General features: G+C 39.6%; 1 protein-coding gene across 3 annotated transcripts in view; it reads right to left on the bottom strand.

The window, feature by feature from the left end:
* Positions 1 to 7,890: 7,890 nt before the first annotated feature.
* Positions 7,891 to 19,066, bottom strand: part of LOC123137711 (tripeptidyl-peptidase 2) — a 20,561-nt gene continuing 9,385 nt past the window's right edge. For 2 of the 3 annotated variants that reach the window (XM_044557548.1, XM_044557546.1), the window contains 17 exons: positions 18,560 to 18,672; positions 18,308 to 18,478; positions 18,104 to 18,232; positions 17,931 to 18,031; positions 17,725 to 17,842; positions 16,594 to 16,673; positions 15,207 to 15,279; positions 14,514 to 14,599; positions 14,387 to 14,438; positions 14,153 to 14,278; positions 13,864 to 13,935; positions 13,171 to 13,263; positions 12,369 to 12,464; positions 11,096 to 11,194; positions 10,901 to 10,993; positions 9,155 to 9,319; positions 7,891 to 8,199 (listed from right to left, as the gene is read on the bottom strand). In XM_044557548.1, the coding sequence (XP_044413483.1) occupies positions 8,041 to 8,199; positions 9,155 to 9,319; positions 10,901 to 10,993; positions 11,096 to 11,194; positions 12,369 to 12,464; positions 13,171 to 13,263; positions 13,864 to 13,935; positions 14,153 to 14,278; positions 14,387 to 14,438; positions 14,514 to 14,599; positions 15,207 to 15,279; positions 16,594 to 16,673; positions 17,725 to 17,842; positions 17,931 to 18,031; positions 18,104 to 18,232; positions 18,308 to 18,478; positions 18,560 to 18,672 (1,826 nt within the window). In that variant the 3' untranslated portion in view covers positions 7,891 to 8,040. The remainder of the gene's footprint in view (positions 8,200 to 9,154; positions 9,320 to 10,900; positions 10,994 to 11,095; positions 11,195 to 12,368; positions 12,465 to 13,170; positions 13,264 to 13,863; positions 13,936 to 14,152; positions 14,279 to 14,386; positions 14,439 to 14,513; positions 14,600 to 15,206; positions 15,280 to 16,593; positions 16,674 to 17,724; positions 17,843 to 17,930; positions 18,032 to 18,103; positions 18,233 to 18,307; positions 18,479 to 18,559; positions 18,673 to 19,066) is intronic. The other variant, XM_044557549.1, reaches the window with a different exon arrangement.

Here is a 19,066-nt window from a genome sequence, read left to right as displayed (position 1 = left end):
TTCTCCGCCACTGAGTCCACCAGCGACATGGAAGGCACAACAATCTAACTATTACCTACTAATAAGGTGATACTCCCTCCGTCCGAAAATACTTGTCCGTGGAATGGATGTATCTAGATATATTTTAGTTCTAAATATACCCATTTGTATTCATTTCTATGACACGTATTTCCAGACGGAGGGAGTAACATTCTACAAAAAGAAAAAAAAACTGACATTTTGTGTAACTAGCCAACCAGGATTAAGTCCTAAACTTATGTTGGTGCTCGTATTTTTTCCTAGATTTATTTCAGACCTTTTCGTGATGTGCATTCAGTGGAAGGAAACGTTCCCGTCAACTGCGAAGGCATCTGTGGCGACTTCGTCAATCTCAAGTTGGTGTGCCGACTCAGTCTCTCGAAGGTGCTTTTGTACGTTCTTTTATAGGGCTGAGAGGATGTGCGTTTGTACGAGGATCTACGCCTGTCTATACTGTGTGATGTTTTTTTCTCCCGTTGAAATATATATGGGAAAAGTAAAAGAGCAAAGTGGGTGCCTATGACAAGGCACTGCCTTGCCGGTGCAAACCACCACCACAAGAACAGACAAGGACACTGTTGACGCTGGAACGCGTCACACGAACACGTCGATGTGTACCCGCGGCGCCGAGGGAGATGCTCCGCAACTCACACCGCGGGAGGCCGACTTCCAGCGCGATACGCAAGACAGCAAGTCGGCGCTTTTGGGACCCGAAACCCCACACGCCCGGAAGGGACCCCGTCTGGGCGCGCGGCGGCTATGGGCTGCCCTAGGTCGATCTGATCGCCCCTAGGGCCTCGAGGTTCGCCGCCCTGCAATGAAGAAGAACAAACGAAGAACGAGGAAGAAGAAGAACTAGGGTTAAGGAGAAAAGATAAAAGATAAAAAGTGGTAGATTGATTGATCGATTGTGTGTTGTTCAATCGGCCATCACCCCTCAGGTATATAAGAGGCGGCTGAACTTCCCGTGCAAGGAAAAGGCTTGGATTCACGTCCAAAACCCTAATCAAATTTGGATTGGTTTTGTCCGAACTTTCCAAAACTGTTCGGTTTAAACTGGCTGCACCTTGCGGGTAACTTTTGAGGTGGGAAACGACCTTGGATGGAAACGAGGCCAAAAGCAATCTTGACCGTTTCGACGAGACGAACAACTTTTATGTTGAACGTTTTTTTATTAGAGTTCATATTGAGTGTCAAATCGCTCGTGCAACACAGGCTGTTATTCGCGTTACCCATCAGACAGGGTGTCTGGTGGGACGCGCCACTTTTGGCTCGTGATAGTGTTGTATTTGGATGGCTCTAACTTTTGCATACGAACTCGGATTTGAATGATTCTTATATCAAAATCGATCGTTTCGACGAGACGAAGACAATTCATGTAGATCATTTTTCCATACGAGGCAGTCTTGGGGGCGTAATGTGCCGAATAGTGTTCTGAATACAAAATCTCAGTATTTCGAACACAACTTCGACCTTCGAGATGAGATCAGATGGCGATGGCCCAAACTTCAAAGATGTTCATATCGACAATACGAAACTTTTTCATATAGAACACTTCTCCATTTGAGGCCATTTTAAATAAATTCTTGACTATGCCAAAATCTGGTGTCAACACATGCCCCCCTGTTTTTCGGCAAAGCCTGTGTGCCGAAAAATAACTTGCACATAGCTTGCTCTAAGGACGATGTCAACACTCCATCGACCATTTTGGCATATTCTTAGGACGATAAGTTTATATCGGCCATTGCTTGTGTGAATATTTTGACGCAAGCTTGGGTGAAACTTTCTCAACTTCCTTAACAATCCGATGATAAAGTCCCATAGATATGTATCTCAAAGTCATCCTCGGAACCATATTATTCACCCTTTTGCTAGGATTTTGCTGATAATCAATAATAAACTTTCTTCAATCCTTACTTTTTGCCTGCATAAAAAAAATCATTAGTGGCCAAAGCGATGTACTTCGATTCAGCCTTACCTATGTTGACGAGACTAAGCATCGGCTATTGAATGAAATACAATACACCATGATTAACATAGTAGCCTGATGCTTGTTGTGCCAACTCTTTTGAATTGTCATGCCTAGAAATATGAACAGTTTTAAAGCAACCAAGGTAAATTTTGCATCTAGGTATACCTCAAGATAAACTACAAGTGATTCGTCAAAACATTCATAACCCTTGAATATTTGTTGCACTACTCATAACGAATCACCAAAAGCCTCAATATGTTTAGCACATATGGCAAAAGTTCCAAACCGAATAACATTGCATATTCGGCTTTGATTATTGTGCAATAAATATTTTAAGAGGCATGAGGCTTCACATAACAGCACCATGTGGAGATATATAAACAACACCAACACCATGGCCATTGTTATGAATTCAACCATCAAAACATAATATCCATAGCACTAGAGAGACAAGGTTAATATCACTTAACATGTACCTTGTCTCGGTTCCAATTGAACTAAGGACGATGTTAGAATTTCACACCGGCCATGATCGAATAGTTTCTTAGGACGATAGTTAATTATCGACCATTATCATGAGGTTCATGTAGAATTCATCCATTAAAGAATGTATAGCCGAAATAAACAAATAAAATAGCAATAAAATATTTCGGCCCCTTTGTCTTAGCAACAAAAATGTAACTAACCAAATGTATAGTGATTTGGTAATACTCTGTCGTGATATGGAAAATTATATTGCATCCATGGATCAAAATAAGTCCATGGAGGGTAACTGATCATACATGTGGATGAATTCCATGGCAAACGCATCAATGGCATTGTTGAAGAAAATGGATGATGTGCTAACCGAAGATTTTGATGTTGTGATGCGCACCTTCGGCTTAATTGTTTGTGGCTTTCATTATTTTCCTTCTTCACTTTTATTGTACTTGTTGCAACAGAAGCATGCACATCATTTTTGTCTTGATTGATCTTCTTGGGAACCCATGCCATGTTCTTCTTTTTCAGCTCTTGTGCACTAAGATTTTGTAATTTCTTCTTCTGTCAATATGATAAGCCGAGTGGGCATCTCGGCTGTGATTCTGTTTTGACCAATGGCAATTCTTTTTTGGCTTTATGTACTCTCAACTTCTTTTCTTCAGATTTGGCACTCTGAGTCTTAACAATTGATTGCTTCATCTCATTGTCTGTAGTAGCCAATGTCAACACTTTCATGGCTCTTTTTCATTTGAGATCAAATCTGAAGCAGCACACTTACGACCATCTCTTTTCACATGGTAAACTTGCTTTACCACCTCTTTCTTCTTCCTTGAGCTCTGGACCGATTCCTTATGATTGAAACGGTCTTTGACGCGTGATTGTTCAAATGTTGATCTCCTTGGAGCTGCATAGTATTGGTGAGATGGTCTAGAGTAAGATGGAGAATGTGCCCTTGTATCATACATGTTCCATGATGAATATGTATCTATATGAGCATAGGGAGGCATCCACGGCATTGGCATTGCCGGCCCAAAATAAGGATATGAATATGTTGCATTAAAATTATCACTTTGCCAATACCAATCCTCGTATTTGCGCCTTGGGGGTGATCTTGGTTTCTTTGCATGATTTGGCCGATAAGCATTCTTCTCTTCACTCTTCTTTTAATATTTATCCAATAGTTCAGCAAAGGTGATTTTTGATCTCTTACACTTGCGCTTATTCTGGCCTTTGTTTTCTTTTGGTTTGCTTTCATCGATCATTAGATTTGCTTGCTGCCCCCCAGTCCTTGGCGTCTCCATTGTAGCTTCGATGGAACTCCCGCCCTCAAGATTATGCTCGTTATGCTCTTCAACAACTTCTTTACTTGAAAGCTTGATCCCATCACCTGCAGCTTTTACATTCTCTTTAAATGGATCGGCTTGAAGCAGCCAATGCAAAAACTTTTTGCCATCGGGACCAATCGGAATAGACTGGTCATCTCTTGGTGTTTCAACAAACTTCAGTCGTCCTTTTTCAATGGTCGATTTAACTATTTGACGAAACATGTTGCGATCCTCAAAATTATGCTTGGACGAATCATGCAACTTACAATACATTCCTCCTTGGATTGATGGCTTAACATGGTAATCAAGAATTGTAATGTAATTATTTTTCAGCAACAAATCAAATATTTTATCACACATGCTTGAATTGAAGGTATACTTCTTGTTTCCTAGCCGATCTTGCTGTTTGAACGGCTTTGGAGATAAGCAAACGAATGGTTCAGATTTGGAATCTCCCCATTCGGCTATGCATTGTGTTTTCCACTCTATCTCCGATGTCTTTGGATAAGATATTATATTAGCATCGGTTTTCTTAATAGAATTTAATCTTGGCTTTAAATTTCTGAAGCGAAGATATTTAAAACATACATGTCTCAGTTGAGACCAAGTGTAAGCCAAGTAAGAAATAAGCAAAGCTACCCAACTAGATATGAACTTTAGAGAAAGCAACGGGAAAAGCTTTGGCTATAACAATAAGTCATTATCGGTCTTTATAAATGGCGCAATGGGTTGACCGATATGTTCCATAACAATTTTACTGCTAACAAGTAAATTACTCTTCTTCATTGGTCTTTCAAAATTACTTATGAGAATATTTCTTATAGATGCATCAATAATGAAGTTGCGATCAAATCTGAAAATAGGTAAATTACTCGCTATGCATACCTCTTCAAATATGTTGGGAGAGCATGATAGTGGTGCCATTTGAAGAACATCTTGCTCCCTCTTTGGATGGCTCCCCAACACCTTGTCATCATCTTTTTCTTGAATCCATGCATCATTGCTTTGAAGATTTTTGTCGGCCGAACTTTGTTCGGCTACTTGTTCTTGTCCTTGAAGCTTGTCAATTTCTACGGCACGGAACTCATAGGGCAGGAAGTAGGTTCCATTAACTCCAGAAAAATCAAGCACCGTTGTTTTCCTATGTTTGCCATGCCCTTTCTCAATAATGCTTGCCTCGTTGGATTTGATGGATTCAGAATATATACTACTTGATTCGGCTTTTTCAACCGAAGCACTTTCATGTTCCGAATCATCCTTCTTTTCATTGATAGTATCAATTGGCAATGCTTCTTTTATCTGAGCCAATTCTTTTTCTATTTGTTTCTGACGGCGAGCGGCAAAATTAGCTTTAAGCTTTTTCTTAATTTCAACCCACTCCCGATATGATTGCCCCCCAATGCTTTTAGATTCTTTCGGCAATGACACACGGGTGTTGCCGAAATTTTGTAATTGTATAGGGGGTGTATAATATGATGTAGTACTAGATGAAGGCATATGCAGTGTTGTAAGACCATACTTTTGCTCGCCAATTTTATCAATTGGCAAAGATTCATCTTCTTGCAAAACTCTAGCTTTTATTGCGGCATAATCAGGAAATAGCCCATTTTCATGTTGTTCAAGGCAAAGAGCACTAACTCTTTTATTTTGGGCTAAACTCTTCAATGCAGCCACCACTACCTCATCTTCTACAATGTTGGGCACAACCGCTCCTGTAAAATTTACATTCATTCGGCTATAACCAGGAAGGTGTGAAGCCGAATTATGAGCATCTACAGTTGTGTATGGTGCCGAAGAATTACTAACATGATGTGTAGCATATGACGGTTGAGAGTAACTGGCCAAATAGCCATTAGTAGCATGGTCAATTCTCTCATTCAACGGCATGGTTGGATTACTATATTGCACATTAGCTGCCGATGAATAAAAGGGTGAAACACTTTCTTGTATGACATTGGAAATTCTAACTTAGGGTGTTTCAAATTGATTAATCGAACTCATCATGTTGCTCATCGGCATATGAATTTGTGGGGTTGCCGATGCATGGGAGTTGGCATACATATGTTGCATGTTGCTAAATTTATAAGAATTTAAAACATGAAGATTGTTTTGCATCGGCCCTTGCACATAATTAGATGCATGATTGATAAAACTAGGGCTAGCCGATACATTATGCTCAATAGGTGATCCAACAACAACATATGGATTATTTGCATCTACAAAGGGAAATTGGGTATTCATATTACCTTTGTAGATTGCAGCAACTTGATGACGATCTCTTCGTAGCAAGAACGGGCTGGAGACCGTTCAAAGCTTCGTTCCCAGCGGAGTCGCCAAAAAGTGTGTTGACGCTGGAACGCGTCACACGAACATGTCGATGTGTACCCGCGGCGCCGAGGGAGATGCTCCGCAACTCACACCGCGGGAGGCCGACTTCCAGCGCGATATGCAAGACAGCAAGCCGGCGCTTTTGGGACCCGAAACCCCACACACCCGGGAGGGACGGCGGCTATGGGCTGCCCTAGGTCGACCTGATCGCCCCTAGGGCCTCAAGGTTCGCCGCCCTGCAATGAAGAAGAACGAACAAAGAACGAGGAAGAAGAAGAACTAGGGTTAAGGAGAAAAGATAAAAGATAAAAAATGGTAGATTGATTGATCGATTGTGTGTTGTTCAATCGGCCATCACCCCTCAGGTATATAAGAGGCGGCTGGACTTCCCGTGCAAGGAAAAGGCTTGGATTCACGTCCAAAACCCTAATCAAATTCGGATTGGTTTTGTCCGAACTTTCCAAAACTGTTCGGTTTAAACTGGCTGCACCTTGCGGGTAACTTTTGAGGTGGTAAACGACCTTGGATGGAAACGAGCCCAAAAGCAATCTTGACCGTTTCGACGAGACGAACAACTTTTATGTTGAACGTTTTTTTATTAGAGTTCATCTTGAGTGTCAAATCGCTCGTGCAACACAGGCTGTTATTCGCACTACCCATCAGATAGGGTGTCTGGTGGGGCGCGCCACTTTTGGCTCGTGATAGTGTTGTATTCGGATGGCTCTAACTTTTGCATATGAACTCGGATTTAAACGATTCTTATATCAAAATCGATCGTTTCGACGAGACGAAGACAATCCATGTAAATCATTTTTTCATACGAGGCAGTCTTGGGGCGTAATGTGCCGAATAGTGTTCTGAATACAAAATCTCAGTATTTCGAACACAACTTCGGCCTTCGAGATGAGATCAGATGGCGATGGCCCAAACTTCAAAGATGTTCGTATCGACAATACGAAACTTTTTCATATAGAACACTTCTCCATTTGAGGCCATTTTAAATAAGTTCTTGACTGTGCCAAAATCTGGTGTCAACAGACACTAATGGAGTGTGCCGTGGGAGGATATCACAATATCGAGACCTTGCAAGTTGGCACAGCACCACCCGCATACAACTATCCCCATAACACAATACTGGGGTAAAGTCAATCAACAAGTGTCAGCGGCATTGACCCACAAGGTGCAAGCAATACAAACCGTGAGACCACCGATGAACATTAAACTTGACTGCAAGCTCCACCAAAAGGACAACCGGAGCATTTTGCAAGATGGGGTGGGCTTCATACGCCAACAAAGAGCAAAGATCAACTGAGAACGCAAGGGACACAAATCTGCTAGCCACAAATCTCACCTCAACACAAAGAACACCATGGGAAGGAGTTGAGCATGCACAGCAACAAAAAGTCAACGTCTGGAGCAACACAATGATGGACAGAGGGAGCAGATGGATGGCAGCTCGACGCCAAAGGTGCCACCAGTAGACCGCCAATTGTCTTGTCGCAAACTTTTATGAATCAGTTTAATACTAGCTAGTACAAATTGAGACACTTAACTTAAGACACTTATTTTGGGGTGGAGGGAGTAGTCTACTAGCTCATTTTTTGGGAAAATGGTTTTACTATTGCCCCTACATGCCCTCAAACTAAAGTTCAGGCGTATACGAGGCTATGAGCAGCTTAATCATGCGGTCACTCAAAGGAACTACAATCGATAACCTAAATTATCCAGGTGAAGAATTCGACGAGCAAGCAAAAATGGACGAACAGAGAATCCAATGTGGCCGCGCTTGCATGCCTTATTACCGTTTCAAGAATTAAAATGTCAAATGGAAGATCCCTGAAATGACAAATGTTGCATCCAACAATGACACAAAGTACTGAACCTACTGATGCCAGAATAAATGGTAAGCATACCCAATTAAAAGGGAGGCAGAGATGGGGGAAAGCGGACATGCATCCACTGCTTTTCATAAGCTGATACATGTGCCCATCCTATCTCCTCAATCAGCTGGATCTTCAGATCATATAACTTCTTCTTTGGTTGCTCAGAGTCCTCTTGAATCATGTCGTTTAGAACCTAACCCACCACAAAGATAGCTAACATTAAGCATGAATTTACAAGTAAAACAGAACCAGTAGGTTCTTTAATTCTTTACGAAAAATAAGATGCAAGTAACAAATTGTGCCGATCTTGTTTTGATAGAGGTATACTATGGTTTCATCAATGTTACATCCCGAATAGACCAGGCAGTTCAAATTGATTAACACTCCCTCCATTCACAAATCTTATACTTGTGAAAGGAGGGAGTATAATAGTAATAATATCCATCCCATATGTGCAAAGATTTGTCTGATAGTGGCAGTGGAAATTATGTTGGTAGTGCTGACATGTGCAAAGATTTGTCTGATAAAGTTAGAACATCTTATATTTGTGAAAGGACGGAGTATAATAGTAATAATATCCATCCCATATGTGCAAAGATTTGTCTGATAATGTGGCAGTGGAAATTATGTTGGTAGTGCTGACATCAGAATACAGTTGAACCATAGCATGTTAGTTACAATGGAGCTTGATAAAAATTCTACTCACTATGAATAAGCAAACTGTAGAAATGTTGCGTAGATTAGCATAGGTTTATCAGTGAACTGAGAGAACAAAATGGGTTGTGGGAGTGAGACTCTATTGAGTGGTAAGACGTAAGAGTAATGGCTAATATTTTGTTGTTTTCATAACAATGACAAGTTGGCCATTGAAAATAATGGGCATACCACTTGCTAAGCCAAGCAAAGCTAAGCTAACAACCATAGGCAATCAAAATACATGAGCAGACTAAATCCACTAAACAAGATAGTCACCAATGCCATATGTATTTACTTAAGATCTCTTGGGCACTCAGTCATACAACTATTTGACAAAGTCAACCGTTCCTTTTCATTAAAGTTGTCATAACTGTCCCAATAAAAGTTGTAATTGCAACTGCAAATGCTAAGAATACAGATAAGGGAACTGGTGCTTGGTAGGGAGAATATACCTTGAGTGCCGTGCCACATCTTCCACAGCGCCTCTCACGTAAAACGGTCAGAGTGCCGTATTTTGTAGATTTGGCATCAACCCATTTAATTAATTCTTTGTAATTCTCCTCAAAAACATCTTTAGCAGATGCATCGGTTGACTCATCAGGCTGAAAGAAAGATACCTTCATAAGTAATACTCCCTCCGTTCCAAAATAGATGACTCAACTTTGTACTAATTTTAGTACAAAGTTAGTACTCCCTCCGTCCCAAAATTCTTGTCTTAGATTTGTCTAGATACGGATGTATACATCTGCTAAGACAAGAATTTTGGGACGGAGGGAGTACAAAGTTGGGTCATCTATTTTGGAACGGAGGGAGTACTACTTAATACTCCCTCCATTCGGAATTACTTGTCTCGGAAATGGATGTATCTAGAACTAAAATACGTCTAGATACATCCATTTCTGCGACAAGTAATTCCGAACGGAGGGAGTAATATGCACACTAACACAAATACATGTTCTAGACTAGAGACTGCCAGTTGACAATGTACAAAGCTAAGACCAAGGTATGGTGCCCAAGCCAAGAACCAGACAAAGGCAAAGAGAATGAGGGGCTAAAAGGAGTAGTAGGTTGTTAGATACTCCCTCTGTCCCATAATATAAGAACGTTTTTGACACTAGTGTAGTGTGAAAAACGTTCTTATATTATGGGACGGAGGGAGTATATATTATAGCTGTTTTAGGTGTCCATATACAACACCTGTATGTACTGTATATTGTCCTAGAGACACATGGAAGCAGTAGCACAGTGGTAGCAAGACGAGCTTGGCTTCATCTCTGCCAGTTGCTAGTTTCCACCACGCCGTCTCCACCACTTGCTTCTGTGCCCGCTCGTCTTGCTAACATGGTGCTACACTGCTACTGCATGCCGCTGCACTCTTTAGCCACCACCACCAGTTCCACCAGTTCCACCAGCCTGGCCCAGAGAGCAGATCCTAACCCCATAACCCTAAACACCACACTCCGTCTCCCTCACTGGTTTGTCCGCCCAACGTCAACCTGCCTCTTCATCCCTACCTCTCCCCTTTTGCTTCCAACTGTTTCTCCATCACTTCTGCCAGAGTGCAATTGGCAAAGAGGCTGCCAGCAACACTGACTAGCAAAAAGGGCGGCCCGGTGCATGTAGCTCCCGTTTGCGCAGGGTCCGGGGAAGGATCCGACCACTTTGGGTCTATTGTACGCAGCCTTTCCCTACATTTCTGCAAGAGGCTGTTTCCAGGACTCGAACCCGTGACCTCCTGGTCACAAGGCAACAGCTTTACCGCTGTGCCAAGGCTCCCCTTCCAACACTAACTAGCAGTGGAGGTAAAAAAAGAAGCAACAACCACGGAGCTTCAGCAACAATGAGCTCACCTTTCTATTTTTCGATCTGCCTCTCAAGGCAGGGCAACCGGGCATGATGACTCTCGAATTGCATCTGCCCGAAAACCAAGGTGGCCCCTAGATACATTGGCTAGGACCAGAAAAAAACCAGAATATACACATTGGGTGGGCATGAAGTAGGAAGTAGGAGCATGTTCCTCATTTCAACGACCAGGTCATTTCAAATATAACAAAGGTTTCTATAGTTGATCATCAAACAGCCTGATGCAGAACCCAACTTCTAGGTTATGACAACTGATCTTATGAGTATATAGTATAAACTTCAAGGAACTTGACATTCAAGGTAAAGGAAAATATGCTAAAAGAAAGATGATGTACCTTTAACGACTCAATCTCTGCCAGTGCAAGACCTTTTTGGTATAGTGCATCTGCTAGCTGGTCTCGTGTTTCTTCCATTTTTTTCTTAGTTTTCTATTTGCCAGTAAATGTTCGAGGAAAACAACATTCAATAGGAGCTGGTACATTTGATTAATTAAGGAGCAATGATAGTAAATAAATATTAATGTTATATACCTGTGATTCTTCGTCCTCAGGATCGGGTTTTAAAGACAAAAGTTTTGCTAGTTGCTCTTTGTCAATACTGTCCACGACCTCATCAGCTGCAACAATAACCTGAACACCAATAATACCATAGACAAAGTCAGAAACAAATCTCTTACTGGAAAATTAAATTTTGATAGTCAGATAAATATGAAGATAGCTGATTGGAGCATGAATACTGACACAGAACTACAGCGGCAATATATCTACATTTTGACAGCAAAGAAATAATCTCGCACCAAAAATGTCAGTGCCATCTGAAGTGAGACTGAAGTGCACTGTATATAATACTGTATTTAGTTAACTAAACAAATTAACCTGAGGAATTCTATCAGGCAGTTATACAGTTATAGATCATGTGAAAGACGCAAGACTGTAGACCATGTGATTGTCTGATTGTTGGATAGAATCAATATAGGCATACCAGGAGTTTTGATGTCCTTAATTAGAAACAAAATCAGCTCAGGTTTTCTACTCCCGTAAGACCTGAATTCAGTTTTGCCAGCATATTTGACGTCAGGATATACTCCCTCCGTCCGGAAATACTTGTCATCAAAATGGACAAAAAGAGATGTATCTAGAACTAAAACACGTCTAGATACATCCTCTTTTATCCATTTTGATGACAAGTATTTTCAGACGGAGGGAGTATTAATGAACGGCATGCCAGTATCACATGTTCAAACTTGGTTTTGCACCAACCCGTGAAACCATCTTGTACAAAAAAAAGATAACCAGCGCTGCTGCTGACATCACAATTTAACGAAGGAAGTTGAACTACCGTCGTGTAGCCGGTTTTGTCCGGTTTAATCCCAATCCATACTTGAGCACTCTTAATGCCAGCGTTGTCATCAGCAAAAGTTACACTATTTGAAGGAGTTAGACCCATGATAACATTCGGTTGCATGAAGTCATCGACTACAGTATCAGATCCTTTTGTAAAAGAAGAGTAAAAGGTACTCCCTCTGTCCCACAATATAAGATATTTAAAACATCTTATATTATGGGACGGAGGGAGTACATCAGATTGCCCCTAGTGATTTCTTCTACCTCGATCATATATTTATTTAGAGGGCATTAACATGAACTGTTCCACGTATCCAATCATAGAGATCGTAAAACAAGTGATGAAAGTCTGAACAAGCAGCATGCTTCGTATAAAGATAGCACCTTTGCTCATAGTTGTTCAGTGCAACAATTCAAGATGTATGCAGTACAACATAAACGACGAATCAATATCACTTACCTCTTTGTGATGGTTAATTTTATCATCAGAGGTTGATTCCTGAAGTACACATTCCAAAATTTTGGCAAGCAAAGGTGTATATTTTGGATACTCAGACTGCAATATGCCAGGAAAGATTATGGTAAGTTAATTGACATCAAAGAAAACAATATTGTAATCCAATATAGCTCACAGTTTCAATAGCAGAGTAGCAGAAAACATGTTTATCAAGAAAAAACTCATACTCCCTCCGTCCCAAAATAGGTGCCTCAACTTTGTACTTGTACTAACTGTAGTACAAAGTTGTACTAGAGTTGAGACACTTATTTTGGGACGGAGGGAGAAAGATATAGCATCTTATTGCATGCATTAACTGTATGTGTTAGTATGTATTCCCTCCGTTCCAAAATAAGTGTCCTGGTTTTAGTTCAAATTTGAACTAAAACCACGACACTTATTTTGGAATGGAGGGAATACATATTCTCACAAAGAAATTGAAAAGGAAAACGCACGCATGAAAGGAGTTACAAAGTCAGATTGACAAGATCAATGGAAGGTGTGAATGATACAATAAACACCTTCAGAGGGTTGAGTCATATTAGTCTGTAACCACATAAAGGATGGTAAAAAGGAATAAGAATGCTTGCATATAGGATTCTCTGGTGTTTTGAGTAAGAAGAATACATGTATTAACAAAGTACTGACAGATCAATATATTTGATAACACACAGGTACGATGAAATCCTCACATCTGATGCTTTCTGATTGTATCTGAAATTATAAGATTATAAAATGATTAATGAAGGGAAGTCATCGCTATTACCTTAAGAGAAGCGACAAGCTCGGTCCAGGCAGACTTGTTGTCCTCATTGCCTTGTTTAAGGCCCGAAAGAAACTTTATCTTGGTGTCTCGAACCTATTAATACAAATATTATGAAGATCATATGAGCCCCTAGGGATTTCAATTGCAGTAAAGTAAAGCCATTCTTATCTACTACCTCTGTAAAGAAATATAAGAGCGTTTAGATCATATACGCTCTTATATTTCTTTATGATCTAAACACTCTTATATTTCTTTACAAAGGGAGTATTGGCTAAAAATAGCATTGTTCATGATACTTTCCAAGTAACCAAAGTTTGCTGTAATCTATCCAGGACCAAGATTTATCGTTGATGAAAAAGTACATAGACATAGCATTTAGATTACCAACATATCTTCTACAGTAAATCATGAACTATCAAGAATTAGTAACATGAGTTGAGAGAATATTAAACAAAAAAGGTGTGTTAGAATGTCAACAACAATCTGAATTCAAGTAAATACTCCCTCCGTTCCTAAATAATTGTCTTTTTTAGAGATTCAAATGAACTACCACATACGGATGTATATAGACATATTGTAGAGTGTAGATTCACTCATTTTGCTCCGTATGTAGTCACTTAATGAAATCTCTAGAAAGACAAATATTTAGGAACAGAGGGAGTAGCATTTAACTAACTACTGAAGTGTGCCAACCTCATCATTTAACCTCTCAGAAATACTCTTCTTTGTTTCAACTGAAACCCCCTTTTCTTTAGTATCATCAACCTGCAATTTACATAATCATAAAGAAGTTCCCCGAATACGCGAGACAACATAGATAGAGCTAAAAACATGGGTGAAAGCTGAAAACTAATATGGCCTTATTGGGACTCTATATGATTTACATCTGAACTAGTGGTCTAGCATTATAAGGATAATAATAATAACAAAAAGGATAATGTTAAACTAAAAGGAGTTGGTAATTTATTCCAGTGCTACTGACCTTTGATGGTGGAACGATACACAAAATGCTATAAGATGCTGGAGCATGCTGTTCATCTTTCTTGTTGAATGAGCTTACTATACCATAGGTTATGGAACCAACTAAAACAGACCCAGGTGGAGCACCCTGTAAAGCAATCCAACATATAAAACCAAAACAACATTACAAAACTGCTTAAAAACTGATATGGTATTTTAGTGATACCTAACAAAATAACATCAACAGGATATGTACCTTCGGAAGTTTTTCTCTAGATGGTGGACCCACATAGAATGCTTCAGGTTCTCTATTAACAATAAACAATGGTGGTGACAATGTGTTATTTTATTAAGATGGTAGTGAACATTCAAAAGGAACATACCCGGGAACTAAAACAGAGGACTTGAAGGTGGCATTTCCAATCATAGGACCATCAGGTTCAGAGTAGAAACTTAATTGAATGCAATCCTGCAATTAAATTGAACATTTAAATCAACCCTGTATCGTTAATTGCTAGATAAATAATCTGCACGTGAAAAATTAATGATAAGCATGATTCTTCGCTTGCAACTTGCATACTAATTGGACAAACTGAGAAAAAGAGACTCATTCTCCAACTGAAATATTTAATAGTAAGAGGATAATGTTTTACCCCATGGAGCAAAAGAATACAGTTGTATCAAGCCTAGTGGAATGCATGAAAGAACACAATTTAATCATGTGGTTTATTCCATCTGTCAGTGAGCAACAAACTGATAACTTGAGAAGTAGTATGAACCTCTATAGGAGTGTGATTCTATGCATGCTAAATAGTGTAAGTTGATGATACATCTTTTGTGGTGGTCCCCTATGTACAAAACTCTAAACCTTGCGCAGGATAATTCCCAAAAAGACGATTAAGCTAACATCTACCGCATTACCTATATGAGCCTAACCAATGTCCCCAAAAAGGAAAGGAAAATATAACATCTTCCATGTCACAATATATCATGTGATGCACAGTCAACAAGAAAATCATCATCAAGCCATCAATAAAGCACGATTAGCAACATTTTTTTAGTATTAGATGCAGTACCTTCTTCTCTAGTTTTCTCTCAATAAACAGAACCAATTGCTTCAGCTTCTCCAAGATTTGCACATTTTCATGCCTACAACCATCCATAAGATATATTTATGCAACAGATCATAGACGAACATCATCTAAAATAAGATAACCACAAAAATATGTAATAAAAAAGATCCCATAAGCCAGAGGGTGCAAAAAAATGTACTCCCTCTGTCAAAATAGTGACCTAAAAAGTCTTAGAAGTTGACAGAGGGAGTATTACTTTCCATCTCTACTTTTTCCTCCGACTGTTTAAGAATGCATAGCTATCTGAATTATTTTGAATTAAATAATAAAAGCACAACATAGTTAACAAACTAAGAAGAGCATCAAATAAATGCAGCCTAAAAGACACAAAGCTAATCTTTTGTCCATTTACCAATTAACAACGTATTATATATCCTATTAACATTCAGCACTGGTGCTCTAGTCATATTTGTATTCATATCAACCTCTAGTATGGGGCAAGAATGGACTAAAAACAGTATATAGTCAGAAGAACACCAAAGTATTGGTGGGGCACTGTTACAAAAACCAGCCGATTAAACGCAGCTCAGAGGCAAACTGATGCGAATAGGTCCAATTCAGTGTGTTAACCGCCAGAGGCGATTAATTGGTCTGACAAGCCAATTAATCCAGTTCAGAACAAATAATCGGGGAGAGAGCGATTAAATGGACTCAGGTTTGGGCTGATAGAGCCCAAAAAAATCAGCTCGTGCCCATCTCCCAGCCACCCTGCGCCTTAATAGTTTGGCAATTTGGGCGCTCCCACTCCTCTACTCTCGTCTCCCGCTCAATCCAGCCGGCCGCCGGACAGTTCCTCGACGACATACCCGGTCCCCCCAACAAGTGCAGGCACCTCCAGCACCTCCTTGCGGGGCAGAGTAGATTTGGTATGTTTCGACTTACGACAAAACTAATATGCGAGGTAAAAAGAAACGGAGGGAGTATGTTGCTGCTCCTCCCTCCACTGGTTGCTATGTTGCTGTCCTCCCTCCTCTGCTGCTGCTGCTGGCTTGGCCCTAGTTGACCCACAGATTAATTTGTTGAGTCTAGATGATTCACTGTTAGTATAACTTTCCTGAACTTACGCTCAGCTTGTAGTTAATTGGAATTTACGAAGTTAGGTGAATCTTTAGTAATTCTAGTAAAATATTTTATGTTATATTCCTAAAAAGAAGGTGCTACCAACAAATTGCCATATCTGCAAGTACGAAATGCTTTTGAGAAGACAACACAATGCCCTTAACCAACCTATAGTGGTTTATTTAGTTCTGATTCTTCAGTGCTGAAAGCGAAATCATATTAGTCATCTAACCATATATCCAGCATTACTTAGAAGGTGGGAGAGCTGTACCTTATGTACAATTGCAGTGTGTATTCACCTTTTGGAAGTTTGACATAACTAGGATAGACATCACCAGAAGAGTAAACACACTATTTTCAAACAAAAAGGAAACGTTCTAAGTCAGTAACAGAGCATTATATATGTAGATCGAACTAATGATGAGTCAAAGAGTAAGGATGGCCCTGAAAGGAATAAGCCACACGAACTATGCTGAAAAATACCTAAATTGCTATCGGTATTTGGATGGTACAAAATATAACCTTATTTGGCACATAGTAAACGGCACGGTTTTCATAATGTGAAAACCGATCATATACCGAATTACAAAATGCAAAGTAGGTGTCATACTTCATTACTAAATGGGCATATATGCTAGTTCTATCCTTAGGCCATTTAATCACCTTGGCACTTGCAACGTAAGCCTTCCCTACAGATTACATGCCTCTAGTTGGATTTCTAAGCTCAACTTAAACATCTAGCATGTACATCTTGTTATATATAATTCATTGTTTGTTGAGAACTTTTTGTATTTTCATGAATACAAGAGGTAGCACTGAACTCCAACTCTCTAATGTATCTCGAAATCTAGGCGCAAATGCATGCGCGCAAATATGGCTTCATCTATACTGCTGTCCACACATGACAACCGTGCGAGAGGGTTGCATCATCTTTGCTTGGGCGCATGGAGTTTCAAGCTCATCCAAAGGTTATGATACAATTGAAATCACAAGACCAATAAGTTGGGTGTTGTAGAGCATTTCTGGTCATCTATTTTTAGTATGGCAACAAAATGGTATGTTTAGGTAGAAGATGACATCAGCCATGTGCAAAGTATACTTTCATACTGGACTAGTGCAAGCAGATAATTGAAATAAAAAAAGGTAAAAATGTTTCTGTTAAGAGTATAATTCCATACTTAGTCTAGATTTGTGTATCTTAAATAAAAAAAGGTTTGTGTCTCTTAAACTCAGCTAACTGCTATATGTGTCATTTGGGCCTCAATGCATCAACTAAATGTTATCCAAGTCAATTCGTAACAGTCCAGCAGGAACAACAGTTACTCGAATCACATATAAACCCTCCTGCCATTGGAGATACAGGAATTAAAGAGATAAATTTTTATAATGAAAAGAAGTGTACCTTATTTGAATCTGAAATTCTATAGAACTGAGACTCAAACTTATTATCGTATATTCTGTTGTTAAGTAGGGGCAGATGGGGCTTTACTTCAGCACCGTCCTCCAGTTTGAATTTGTAACTGTAGAGGTTCATAGGGAGAAAAGATTGTGAAAACCACATCAAGGACTAACTCAAACATAGTTACCCCAGAACCAAATATAACTCACGTCAAAGTCAGTGCAATAATTTGCTTGCCAGAGGGTAATCTATCACGGCTGATGGGAAGCGGACAAAAGTTAGAATCCACTGGTCGATAAGGTATCTTGATCTGCAAGCCACAAAAGTCAATATCTGGTCAAAAGAATAACTAGTCATAACCTTCTATTGATTCTTGACTAACCTTGTTCAGAGTGGCAACAGGAACAAGCCTTTCTGATGCTAATAATGATCTAGCAACAATACGCATAGGTGACTCACTACCATCAAGGGCAATTACTTTCTGATCAATGGAAATTCCATGAAACACAATCTGCCAAGTTGCAAATGAATATATTTAGCACGTCATCTAATATAAACCAGATGTCTTGGAAGTTGATAAAAGTACCTCGAAATCAACACAGGTAGGTTCATGGCTAGCATTTCCACTAGACCAGAACTGGGCTATAGACAATTCCAAAGTTAAGCCACCTTCAACAGGAAAACTGAAATTCTTGATAGATGGTGACGAGAAAGTAACAACAGACTCCCATTTGATAGGTCGCTTCAGTGGACACATCTGTCATATACTCCCATTTGACGTTAAAATTCACATCTTTAACTCATAGGACTAAAGGTAAAATCTCAATGTAGTGTATACCTGAACAGTATCCAGAAAGAACCTTCTAGGAGTATCAAAGGCTGATGTGCGCATGGTAACTTCCGCCCATGAGGCCCCAATTGGCACATTTATGAACCTCCTTTCAATATGACCTGCAATCAATAAGATGGAAATAAACTAACTTCGCTTTATTTCATATAAAAAAGATGAAAGTAGTTAAAATATTAAATATCTGGAAGCATGTCAACAGAAATGAGAAAACAAAGCATGAGTCAGAGTTTTTAAACTCGATGGTATTGGTTCACAAAAAAAATTATGATCATTGTTCATCATCGGTTCCCAGGTGGTGGCATTGTACATCCATTCCCCAACCCAAGATGGCTAGGCTCACTTCTTTGGTTCAGCATTGTAGTAGTGATAGGTCAAAATAAACAAAGTATGGTGGCTGATTCATCAACAAAGATAAAATCAAGATTTGAGACAAAGAGTTTCAGCACACTGTAGGTGAACTAAATCTGTGGAGAAAGACAGAATTCTATTGTGTTC

This window comes from Triticum aestivum, chromosome 6B (assembly GCF_018294505.1).
Source record: "Triticum aestivum cultivar Chinese Spring chromosome 6B, IWGSC CS RefSeq v2.1, whole genome shotgun sequence".
In the NCBI taxonomy this organism is placed as follows: Eukaryota; Viridiplantae; Streptophyta; class Magnoliopsida; order Poales; family Poaceae; genus Triticum; species Triticum aestivum.
Note: the sequence above shows the minus strand (reverse complement) of the source record. Positions and strands in the feature narration are given on the sequence as shown.